Raw genomic sequence first — 13,072 nt, forward strand, 5'->3', positions numbered from 1 at the left:
TGGATTTTCCGTGGATTGCCGGCCGGAGTGGCCGTGCGGTTCTAGGCGCTACAGTCTGGAATCGCGCGACCGCTACGGTCGCAGGTTCGAATCCTGCCTCGGGCATGGATGTGTGTGATGTCCTTAGGGTAGTTAGGTCTAATTAGTTCTAAGTTCTAGGCGACTGATGACCTCAGAAGTTAAGTCGCATAGTGCTCAGAGCCATTTTTTTCCGTGGATTCTCTAAAACTATTAATTCGAATTGTGAGACAGGTACTTCGGAAAATATTCTGGTGGCTTTCTTCCCCGTCCTTGTCCAGTCCGAACTTGTGTTCGATCAACTACGATCTACTCGTCAACGGGACGTTAAAGCCTAATTTTCCTTCCCGTCTTCTGAAGTCAGGGGAAGGTGTAGTTAACTGCTTTGACGAAACGGAGACCGGAGAATTTTGATCAGAACAGTCAGTTTAGGTCTAGCGAGTGGAGCTGTTGCTTTGCATTTGTGGATAAGTGGATCCGACTTGCCGCAGGGCTTACAAAATGATGTGGATATTTCGTACAGATCCTACCTATCAAAATCAAAGGGGCGTTTATTTTTCCGTGATAACAACCAGGGAAACGCCAGCGGGTGCATGTTAGCCTGGACAGCGCGTCATGATGTTTAACTGTGAGAAGCCACGAGATTTTGAGGGTAGTGACAAATTTTAAGGCTATAAACGACAAATAACGTAAACCAAATTACGAGGGTGTGCTGAAAAGCAATGCCTGCAAATTTTTTATGTGAAAACTCTTAGAACTTTTTGAATAAAACTAACGTTATTAACATTCTCCATTTTTATTCTTCATGTCCACACATTTGCAACCCTCTGCCGCTAAGGGGCTCCGAATGGTGCAGTGTAGTATGGCGGTATGTGACGTAACTATGCCGGTACGAGAGAAACAAAGTGCTGTTATCGAGTTTTGAATACGAAGAGTTCGTCCACACATGGAGCTCCCTCTCCTTGGTATGACAATGCCAGACCACACACGACAGCGGCGACATCTGCAACAATCCGACGCCTTTGGTTTACAGTCATCAATCGTCCTCCATGTCGTCCCCACTTGGTCCCGTCCGATTTTCAGCTGTTTCCGAAGCTTAAAGAACAGCTTCGAGGACTTCACTTTGATAGTGACGAAGCGGTGCAAGCAGAGGTGAGGTTGTGGCTCCGTCAACAAAGTCGAACATTCTACAGTGACGGCATCAACAAACTGGTCTCTCGTTGGAAGAAGTATTCGTTATCAGGCTTTCTATGTTGAGCAATAATTACGCAGGCGTGAAGAATAAAGATGTAGAATGTTAATAAGGTTTTTTATTTAAAAATGTTTAACAGTTTTTAAATACGAAGGTACTACTTTTCAGCACGCCCTCTAATACTACAGTCATTATTACAATTGATATCTCGTTTAGTAAGTTTCATGTCTCATCTGAATAATGGCACCAAAGTAATACAATAAAAGCAGCGCACGTCACTGTACAGATATTGAAACCAGCGTTTACTATCGCGAAGGCAGATGGGTGTCAACCACATTACGTGAGTGATTGACAAAGGAACAGGTCTGGGGTGACGTTTGTAGCCGAGACTTCAATGACCTGATATTAAAGCTTAGCTTCGCAAGTCATTTTTTTGTCACACTTTCTCCTAGATACGATCTGGCAGACCGTTATATTTAAATAGCCATAATAATTACATTCAGCGGTTTCACTGAAACAATTTAGTTTTCTACGTAAAAGGTTAAAAAAATATTCAAACAAATTTTATAGTTTATTTTTACGAGTGAGACGCATTTAAAGAGAAAAATGCACAAAATGAGCATAACATTACATGATAATGCTAGTGCTATAAAAACTTAAACACCCTGAAATCTAAATTTTACTTTTTGCTGTATGTTTATTGATTATTAATACATGTAATAGTAAAAGCATAATAAACTCCCAAAACAAATTCAAAAAACTAAAAGCTACGCTACTACTTTTTAGGTTCTTAGTTTCCTTCTCAGAAGTTTTTCTTTGCACTTGCTGCAAATTTTTGTCGAGTAGTGAAGACAGATTGGCTTCTTGCAACGATGGAAAACATAAGACGTCTTCCTCTTCTTTTTTTGCGTCATAGGTGGTGCATGTTTTGCGTTTTTCGATTCGGTCTGCAACGACTTCAGTTCTAGGTTCCGTCGGGCGCTGATGACCCCGCAGTTGAGCGCCCCACAAACCAAACATCATCATCTTGGTTCCGCTATACGCAAACCACGGCAAATGGATGCACGAAAAATGTTTTTAGTTCACATAAATCAGCTTCATACTGAACATCTCGATCATTCTCAGATGTTGCTTTGTTATTTTTAGATTAGCCCCTTTCAGTACGATATTCTAACATTGTCAGTAATTTACAAATTACAAATACTAAGAGGATGTGGATTATTACCGACTTAAGCTGATGGTCGCACTGTTGGCAAATTAATGATATTACGCCGCCAAACATGAAATTGGTTGAGAGGAGGCTTCGACAACCAGCGATATTTGTTTCACCAAATACATTTCTGACAAAACCTTTAACTTTTGTCTTCATCACTTTGACCACTTGTTACATTTGAGGAATTCAAAGGTGGAAAAACAAATTCGTATTCACTTTCACTCTGTTTCGATTCTGTATTATGATCACTTTCAAATTCGCTGTCTCCATCTGATAGAAAATCACTTCATAAACTATCTTCAAACCACTTTAAAACAGCATCCTCAAAGTCAGGGCCTGTAACACGAACAGTAGTCGAAGGCCTGGCCACTAAATCCGTAACGAAAAAGTCTCAGGTGCGGTCTCAGAGACCGCTAGCACGAAAGAAGCAGTAATAGTATCGGTCCACATCACGCTGAAGTGACTACTGACAAAGGAAAACACGGCAGCGTCGAGACAGAACAACTAGACAACGCCGTAAATTCCTACCCCACGCTAGCAACGGAGTGACAATAAACGATAGCGGTCTGTGAGAGCGCACCTGGACGTTAAGGATTAATGTATCCCCACCAGTGGTTCAAAAATTCAAATGTTTGTGAAATCTTATGGGACTTAACTGCTAAGATCATCAGTCCCTAAGCTTACACACTGCTAAACCTAAATTATCCTAAGGACAAACACACACACCCATGCCCGAGGGAGGACTCGAAACTCCATCGGTATCAGCCGCACAGTCCATGATCCACCAGTGGTGATTCCAGAGCTTATATTAAGGTTTTTCCTATTTTTTACCGTAATTGCCAATTGGTATTTGAAAACTTTACGGCTGTCCAGTTCGTAATCCTGGAGATACGCGTACTTGCGACAGGAAACCGACGATCTGCATCTACGTCTACATCTAAATCTACGTTTTGCAAACCTCTCTGAAGTGTATGACAGAGAGTACCTCCTATTGTGCTATCTATTGAAGTTTCTTTCCGTTTCGCGTATGGAGTGCGGAAAGAATTACTAAATCTATCTGCGCGCGTTGCCTTCGCGGTCCCTAGTTTGTAGTGTATTCCTAGAGTCCTCAAGTAATAAGGGATCTTGAAAATTTGTAAGGAGTCTTTGGTCACATAGTTTGCATCCATCGGTAACGATGATCACAAGAAATTAAGAGGATTTAGGTGTTCTGTGCAGTGGAAGGATGTGGGGAGTTTTGGAGCTTAATGATGAGTGTGAAGAATGCTGGAGATACAAGACATGTGAAAGACTCCTACCAAAACGGAAGCTACTGCCAGTTTCGCGTAATGGGGGCGCCGGAATTGAGGACACAATAAGCGGCCGAGGCTCGGCAGCACGAAAACAGGGAGGATGACTAAGAGTTGGAGTTCAGTAACTGGGAAGGGCGCCTACCAGTGTGGCTGTGGAATGTTTTTGTGCCTGCGAGTGGGGAGGCAGGGTCCTCGAGCGCGCGCCTAGTTTGTTCGCGCTGCGCGAGAGCGCGCTGGCGCTGCCGGCTGCCGGCTGCCGGCTGCCACTGGCGCAGGGCGTCGTTTGGCATTCCGTCAGTTCGGCGCGCGGCCGCGATGTGACCGCAGTTGCCCTTGCTTGTGTTGTGTGAGCTGCTGCCCTGACTCGTGTAACTCGTGTGAAATGAAATTCAGTACAGAAAATACCTCCACCCTCAACATATTCACGGAAGGGGAGTTCTCCGAAAACAAGGTAACGCTCCACTAGAATAATTAATTGTAACTGAAATTCTCTGCGGGGATTTTCTTCAAATTTTGAAAATTTACAGCTACAGAAACAATTATTTTTTCTAAGATATTTAATGTATGTATTTATTGGTTTTATTCGTGTACCATACCGAAGCTTTTCATGTACACAGCTCTTCCTTGTTTTTGTTCCCTTCGAATTAAAAGTAATTTACGAATTTATCTGGCTGCGTGGTTCAGTGGCTACAATGCTCCTAATAACAGAAATTGGGGAATACATTTGTTTTATTCACAACAATTAGGGCGAGGAGAATTTTTCCCGGAAGGCTATGCAAATCGGACATTCGTGCAGACAAATGAAAGCTCCACAGTTTCATAGGTTTTGGCGTAACGTTTGACAGAAGTAGGTAAGTATCTTAGTTTTCTGTACGCACCGGAATTAAACGTAGCTGAAATGCAGTTTGTCATCGAACACTAGCCAAGTGGGCAGCGCTACTGCAGGATTGACTTGGCATCGAGGCGGAGCCGTCGAATGCCACAAAAGTGAGGAGAACTGGTTGAGCGGCTGGCTTTTGCATTCGTTAGACGCCTTGGGTCGGCTCGCCTTCCCCGGGCCAGCTGCCTTCGCTTCCCCCCCTCGTTCCCGCCACGGCTTTGAAAAAGCTGCTTCCAGCAGCCACAGGTTTGTGCTCTCGCTTTTTGGACGCGCCGCGCCTGTTCCGCTTCCCTGGCCCACACCTCTGGTGGCGCCCGCTCGCTGACTCCTCTCAGCTTCTTTCCTCTGCCTTGTCACACACATAAGTCAACTTATACGTGCGCGCTCCGATTTATGACAGCAGTAAGAAAACCGAAATTTATTCTGTATTAACGCTGAAGTCTCCTGTGGAAGATTTTGCGACTACTGAACTTACTCTCTAATTTTATGGCTTTATCGTCGTCTGTGCAACGCATTTCGGCGTACTTCTGAGAGGATACTATCTCGAGTGCGACGTTCAGGTGGTTTTCCACAAACGTGGATGAGACTACTCAGGTAGCACCAACGTAATGTTTCACAATAATAGACCCCCAAATCTGGAGAGCTTGAATAGCGATTAATCGCGCTCCACATCTCGTAAATTATTAAGTGGCTTTCATTCGCTTCATAGATTTAAGATCTGAAGTCAGAGTGAAAAGTGGAATCGGCTCTGAATTATTATTGATGTATTTAGTTCAGTGAGTGTTAAATATTTGAAATATTACAGACTGATATAAAGTTTATTATGGGCAGTTACATATGTCAACAAATGTTATTGCAATATCGAATGAAAGAGAAAAGGTTAGGTATACTAGTCAAATTCTGTCTTTATCTAGAGACTCCGCCAACCACCATATGGTGGGCGGCGGAGAGTAGGTTTGGTACCATTGCCATTTTCCTCTTTTCGTATACGTCTACTACAATACTCTGCAAAGAGCCGTTAAGTGCGTGGTAGAGGGTACGTACCAGTTTTTAGAGCTTTTTCCCGTTAAATTCACGAATGGAGCTCGAGAAGAATGAATGTTTAAATGCCTCTGTGCGTGCTGTAATTACTCTAATCTCGTCTTCACGGTACCTACGGGTTGCGATACGTAGAGGATTGTAATATATTCCTAGAGTTTTCATTTAAGCCTATTATTAAAACAATGTAAGTAGGCTTTCTCGTGATGGTTAGCGTCTGTTTCGAGTGTCTGTTATTTAAATTACATCAACATCTCTGACACTCTCCCACGCGTCAGACAAACCTGCAGCCATTCGTGATGCCCTTCTCTGTATACTTCCAATGTCCCCTGCGAGTCCTATGTGGTACAGCTCACACACACTTCAGCTGTGTTCTTAGTTAGACTGAATAAGTTTCCCTGATATTCTACGAATAATCCTAAGTCTTCTACCCGCTTTACCATCGACTAGGCCTATGTGATCGTTCCACTTCACGTCCCTGCAGTGTTACACCCAGGCATTTGTATGCATCAACAGAATCCAACTGCAACTCGCTGATATTAGTCATTTTTGTTTTGCGAATTGCTCAGTTTTACATTTATTAACATTTAAAGCAAGTTTCCAATCTTTGCATCACTTTGAAATCTCATCAAGAACTGACTGAATATTTGCGCAGCTTCTCTGACTGTTTTAGTTATAGGTAATTGCATGGTGTGGAAAATCTCCGGTTACAATTATTTCCCGCAAGGTCATGCACATAAAACATAAACGGAAAGGGACACAACACGTTCACCTGGGGCACGCCTTTAGTTATTTAATCTGTCGATGACTCTTGAGATCTTGCTGCGTCCTACCTACCAAAAAATCCTCAATCCAGTCACAATCCAGTTGATACCCCCATACGATAGTATTTGCGATAATAAGCGTAGGTGTAGTACCGAGTCAAATACTTTCCCTGAAATCGAGAAATACTGCATCTGCCCGACAGCCTTGATTCACGGCATGTGAGACAAATGAGTTGTTTCACAGTCTGTGCTCTTTCACTCGCAGATAGTTCTTGGAACGAACGACTATTTAAACTTCGGTATGAGCTCTAATTTATCTGATTTTTTTCTTGGCTATTTCTCGAGAAGTATATGGGAGGAAGTAATAAGCTAATCTGCTCTTCTTGGAGCACACGCTCCTGAAACTGCAACAGCAAATACCTGTTGTAGCGTCTGTCACTAATATGTTGAGCATCTCCTCAACGATCACGCGTCGATTGGTTTACAGACTTGTTACGGTTTGAATTCACTGCTCCTTTGTAAGGAACACAGCTCATCTGCCTCATATGAGAGTTTTTCTTATGTTTGTAAATCTTTCAGTTGAAAGTTTTACTGCAGGAACCCCTGTGCTGTTAATGCAAGGTAAAAAGTTTAACAGCTGGTGAACCGCGTACCTAAATTGGTGTGCTCTTGTCTCATGACGTACATCGTCATTTCTTTGCTCGCTGATATGACAGCACAGTAGAGTAATTGAGAGCTATGTACAGATGATCGTCTCAGATTAGACATATTTTAGGAAAGTTCAAGCTGTCAGGCCAGGAGGCTCGAAACCGAACACACCTGACGCATGGATTCCTTATTTTATATCACCACGGGGTGCATTCGCTGATAGAGACATGTGTGTGCTCCTAATAAGAATGTAGAGCGGCAAACAAGATTTCTTTTCATAAATGATCAACTCAGTGCATAGCCCGCAAATATCGTCTCAAAGAAATATTTTAAAGGCTGGCTTTGTATTTTAATTCATTTAGGAGTCATCGATTTTCATTGTTTATAAGGAACAGAGGTACTGCGTGAACTATATATACTTTATGTGGACTGCGTTGGTGTTCCATTGATACGGATTAGGCAGCTTAATACTTAAGTCACACAGTTGTCTGTTAGGAGTGTGGGAGTATAGAGTTTGCATGTACCATTCTTTGGCATTATGTTAAAAAAAGAACGATCAGTCTGAAATAACTACTCTAACGTAGCCAAAGTATTGTGAAGTCATCCAAAATATACTATTCCGCTACCCGTACGAGCACGGTGTTCGTAATACGTTGTGGTTATTGAATGAAATTGTAATTGATCGAGTTTAATTATTTTATTTCTGTGTACTTTATTCATTTAAGAAATCGCCTGCTGTTTCAGAGGATACTTCGGCTGCGTTAAAATTTTACTCACAGCAGTTTATTACTGATTGCGGGGACATAAATCTCGTAGTCGATAAGGATTAAGTTTGAATTTCTCATTATCCACGAACAGATGTTTTCCCAAGGGAGTTTCCTGCCCCTAACGTAATGGGATGCTGCAAACTCACGTGCAGTGGCAGTAGCTTAACTGAACACTGTCCGGAGAAAATGCAATATGATGAAGATAAAGGCAGCGCTGATAACTGTTTGAATTTCCAGAAAGCAAATAATCGAGACTGGTACCTCGTGTGCCAGTGTTAAAACTTAGCTGCTTTAGAAAGCGATCCAACATGCTAGTAACGAAACAGGCAAGAGGAATCCCTCGAGCGGCAGGTAAGAATGACCACATCAACGTTTGCAGCAATGTTTCCACTCAAATATCAGAGTTAGCCGACGCAGGTGAAACGCCAATTCCTACTGCGCAGAATTTCTCAGGCTGTGTCGTTATTTTGACATGAAAGAACTCTTACTCGGCTTGGAATAGTCCTTTGTTTCCATTCATAAAGCTTTTCTGTGAAAACAGACGACAGAGCAGTAAAATGTGATTTTAATGTGCGTACCTCGTGGACTACTACGCGAAGCACTCTTTGTTTAACGTCAAGCAGTGGTTAGTAACGGTTTTTATGAAGAGGGTATGCAATCGTACTGACATTCCGTAGCCGGGCAGAAGAAGAAATAGCTCGCACGACAGTCGACGTGAAAAGGTGTGGATACACATTAATAAATCTCCTTTAGTTGCCAGAAGAAAATGTCTCAATTATCACTGTTCAGACTACTTCAAATAGTCAAAATGGGTTCCAGCTACTCTACTCGGTTTATGAGCGATAACGGGAAGACTGTTTCTCTCTATGCTGCGTTCTGTGCCCGTAATTGTAGAAGTATGTATGTTTCTGAAGGATGTTAAAATACTTTCTAACACTTTCAGAAACATCCATATTCTTCTCTTGTGCGCGCTATGGCTGCAGCCCCTAATGTAGTGACAGCACGTTGACATTTCGTAAACCCTGAGTGTATCTCATCGAAAAAGACGTTGCATTAGGCGTCCTTACTAAAATTTTTGAAATAATTTCTGCCATTTGTCTCTTTTTGCTAATGTTTATTAGCACGGTGCGTTTTAGCAGCAAGCTGTCATCAGATGTAGTACAGCTGCTTACACATTACATTAATCAGAAGTGTGATGATTGTTTCCTGGGTATGTCAGTGAGGTTACGTACTGAAATTTAACCATCTTTTCTGGAAATTTATCTGGCACGCTGAGCACAGTAATATACACACCTTCACCACTTAACACGTAAACACTCCGACGTTTACGTCACAAAGACCAGTGGAATGTAAACATCTGAATGTACACTACTGGCCGTTAAAATTGCTACACCAAGAAGAAATGCAGATGATAAACGGGTATTCATTGGACAACTATATTATACTAGAACTGACATGTGATTACATTTTCACCCAATTTGGGTGCATAGATCCTGAGAAATCAGTACCCAGAACTACCACCCTTGGCCGTAATAACGGCCTTGATACGCCTGGGCATTGAGTCAGAGCTTGGATGGCGTGTACAGGTACAGCTGCCCATGCAGCTTCAACACGATACCACAGTTCATAAAGAGCAGTGACTGGTGTATTGTAACGAGCCAGTTGCTCGGCCACCATTCACCAGTCGTTTTCAGTTGGCGAGAGATCTGGAGAATGTGCTGACCAGGGCAGCAGTCGAACATTTTCTGTATCCAGAAAGGCCCGTATAGGACCTGCAACATGCGGTCGTGCATTATCCTGCTGAAACGTAGGGTTTCGGAGGGATCGAATTAAGGGTAGAGCCACGGGTCGTAACACATTTGAAATGTAACTTCCACTGTTCAAAGTGCCGTCAATGCGAGCAAGAGATGACAGACATGTAACCAATGGCACCCCATATCATCACGCTGGGTGATATGCCAGTATGGCGATGACGAATACACGCTTCCAATGTGCATTCACCACGATGTCGCCAAACACGGATGCAACCATCATGATGCTGTAAACTCAACCTGGATTCATCCGAAAAAATGAATTTTTGCCATTCGTGCACCCAGGTTCGTCGTTGAGTACACCATCGCAGGCGCTCCTGTCTGTGATGCAGCGTCAAGGGTAACCACAGCCATGGTCTCAGAGATGATCGTCCGTGCTGCTGCAAACGTGCAGATGCTTGTCTTGCAGACGTCCCCATCTGTTGACTCAGGGATCGAGACGTGGCTGCACAATCCGTTACAGTCATGCGGATATGATGCCTGTCATCTCGACTGCTAGTGATACGAGGCCGTTGGGATCCAGCACGGCGTTCCGTATTACCCTCCCGAACCCACCGATTCCATATTCTGCTAAGAGTCATTGGATTTCGACCAACGCGAGCAGCAATGTCGCTATACGATAAACCGCAATCGCGATAGGCTACAATCCGACCTTTGTCAAAGTCGGAAACGTGAAGGTACGCATTTCTCCTCCTTACACGAGGCATCACAACAGCGATTCACCAGGCAACGCCGGTCAACTGCTGTTTGTGTATGAGAAATCGGTTGGAAACTTTCGTCATGTCAGCACGTTGTAGGTGTCGTCACCGGCGCCAACCTTATGTGAATGCTCTGAAAAGCTAATAATTTGCATATCACAGCATCTTCGTCCTGTCGGTTAAATTTCGCGTCTGTAGCACTTCATCTTCGTGGTGTAGCAATTTTAATGGCCTGTAGTGTAAAAGTGTTAAGTGACGTTTTGTTCATTACTGTGCTCAGTGTGCCAGACTATTTTCTACCAACAGTTGTTAAATTTCGATATGTAACTTCACTGTCACATCGAGGAAATAATCAACTTCACGCTTCAGATGAACATACGTCTCACTGTAATGCATCTAACAGCCTGCTACCATAACGCGCCGTGCTAAAAAATATTAGTAAAAAGTGACAGGAACAGTAAAAAATATTCCACATATTTATAATACGGTCACCGATCTCAGTTACAAGCAACACGGTTAAATTTATGTGTATTAAAACACTACAAAACCAAAACTTTTTTCATCTACGCGGCTAAATAGTGTATATCAGCCACCTGAGTTTTCCGATTACTCTTTCGTTGGTATTTTATGGATAAACCACGCCGGATTTTGAATTCGACATTTTATTTGCTTCAGGACAGCGCCGTGGGACCCCAGCGTTGTTTCCAACGCACAGATGATTGTAGCAGTCACAGATGGCTCTGCCGTGAAATGGTCCACTTTTAGAGCGCGCTATCTGCCGGCTGTCTCGTATTTCGGAGTCTCCAACCGTACATTTACATTCATACTGCGCTACAAATGCATTCGTAGGCTGGAGGCAGCAGGGAGCCATCATTATCCCCAGCCCTTCAGCCTCATCCCCAGGCAGCACAACTCAGATTGTTAAATGAGCAAGGAGCAGCGCTAATGAGCAGTTGGTGGCGCACCACTTGTACGTTTCACAGTAGTAAATTGTCACGGAACCGTTTCATGGTCTCGTTGTTATTGTCAGTGGTTATGGATTTTGAAGACGTCCATCAAATTATTTTCCCGAAATTACCAGTTGTTGAGAATTAAATGAAATTAAGGGCACCGAAGCTTCTAAAGTGATCTAAAGAAGTATAAAATTAAATAAAGTAGTACCTCTCAGTGAGGTACATTGTTATAAGCTCGGTGCATTAAAACTATTCTTGGAGGTAGGCCTAGCTTGAACGAATGCTTCAACAATTAAAAATTACTTCGGCTTCCGTTGGCCACTTGACACCACCTGCTGGCTTTCGTCTCGGGATCTTCGGCTAGTGTTTGACGATTTATCTGACGTTTTGCCAACACGAGTGTGTGCCATGGAGCAAGCAGCGATCGGTGGTGAAAGTTGTCAGCCACTCGTGCAGACGAAACGCCCGAAAAATCGTCAGCCAAACGTCGACCGAAGACCCAGAGACAAAAGCCAACAGTAAATGCTTCATCAATTATTTTGCTGTGTTACCCCGTGAACGTGGTCGCGGAAGTTCGGCGCGGATAGATGAAATCGTTAGAAAAGTGTTACGAAATGTACAATTTTTCACGGGATCAACGCCTGGTTCGAAGGTTGCCAGCTGAATTTAGACATAAATGTAATTCAGTGCTTTTAAACAGACTAGGAGATCTTCATATATATATATATATATATATATATATATATATATATATATATATATATAGTTACTAGGTGATCCACTATCACTCACTGCAATTAATCTCAACCTTGAAGTACCTGAGTTTCTGCGGGAATAATTTAAGGTGGAACATTCACATAAACTTAGCAGTGGAGAAGGCAGATAACACAGGTTTATTGGAAAAATCTGAAGAAAATGTAATTCACGTACGAAATATGTTACTTGCAAAACGCTCATTAGCCGTTTCTTCAATACTGTTCATCGGTCCGGTAGCCTGAAGCTAGATAAACGAAAAAAAAGAAGGAACAGTTGCATGATTCGTCACCAATTTGCTTAGTGTAATAGAAATGCCCAACTGAAATGTGGAGCACTTAATACGGGATATTTTACTGTATGAAGTGTTTTGTCCGATTCCGTAGCTATTCTGAGTAGTATATCCCTAGTTTAGACACTATGTAAGTGCACTCACCTTTATACTTCATCCTTGTCACGCGATATTTCATATCCCTGTTCGCATTAAGATGGAACTACGCCAAGGTTCTTAGTCTTGATTTTGATGCTGCTGCTGCTGCTGCTACGATGTGGACACATTTTAATCACGGAGTAAAGAATAATAGCTGCATAATTTGAGTACACCTCTAGGACAGGAAGGTTTGTTATCGTAAACTGATACATTACTTAGATACAAATATCGTCTAGAGAAACCCTGCTACCTTTTTGAGGCAATGTGTAGAGTCGACAACATTGAAAAAAAGTAAAAAAAAAAAAAAAAATCGGCTCTAGGCTGATTATAACCAAAACCAGCGGAGAGTTAGTGCCTTTCGTGTTACTCCGAACCTAGTGCAAAAATTGTCTAACATGAATAAAACCTAGTCTCTCAACTTTATTTTCAATTGCTTTCCAAATATTTATCCTGTCATACTTCAAGGGGTAACGCAGATATAAGCCCTTTAAAGCGCTGGCATGTGGTTGTATCCCGTTTATTAGGAAATTTACTTTTGAGTTTAGATGTGGACGTAATATGTTAGGCATCGTGTCTGTTTGGATGTTCCCCAAAAACATTCACACGACTATGTGT

General features: G+C 42.6%; 1 protein-coding gene across 1 annotated transcript in view; it reads left to right on the plus strand.

Annotated features, from left to right (window-relative positions):
• The first annotated feature begins 3,988 nt into the window (after nucleotides 1-3,988).
• The window catches only part of LOC126470316 (uncharacterized), a 219,869-nt gene continuing 210,785 nt past the window's right edge, over nucleotides 3,989-13,072 (plus strand). Inside the window, exon 1 of the mRNA XM_050098092.1 lies at nucleotides 3,989-4,166. Coding sequence (XP_049954049.1) covers nucleotides 4,098-4,166 — 69 coding nt within the window. The 5' untranslated portion in view covers nucleotides 3,989-4,097. The remainder of the gene's footprint in view (nucleotides 4,167-13,072) is intronic.

This window comes from Schistocerca serialis, chromosome 3, assembly GCF_023864345.2.
Source record: "Schistocerca serialis cubense isolate TAMUIC-IGC-003099 chromosome 3, iqSchSeri2.2, whole genome shotgun sequence".
In the NCBI taxonomy this organism is placed as follows: domain Eukaryota; kingdom Metazoa; phylum Arthropoda; class Insecta; order Orthoptera; family Acrididae; genus Schistocerca; species Schistocerca serialis.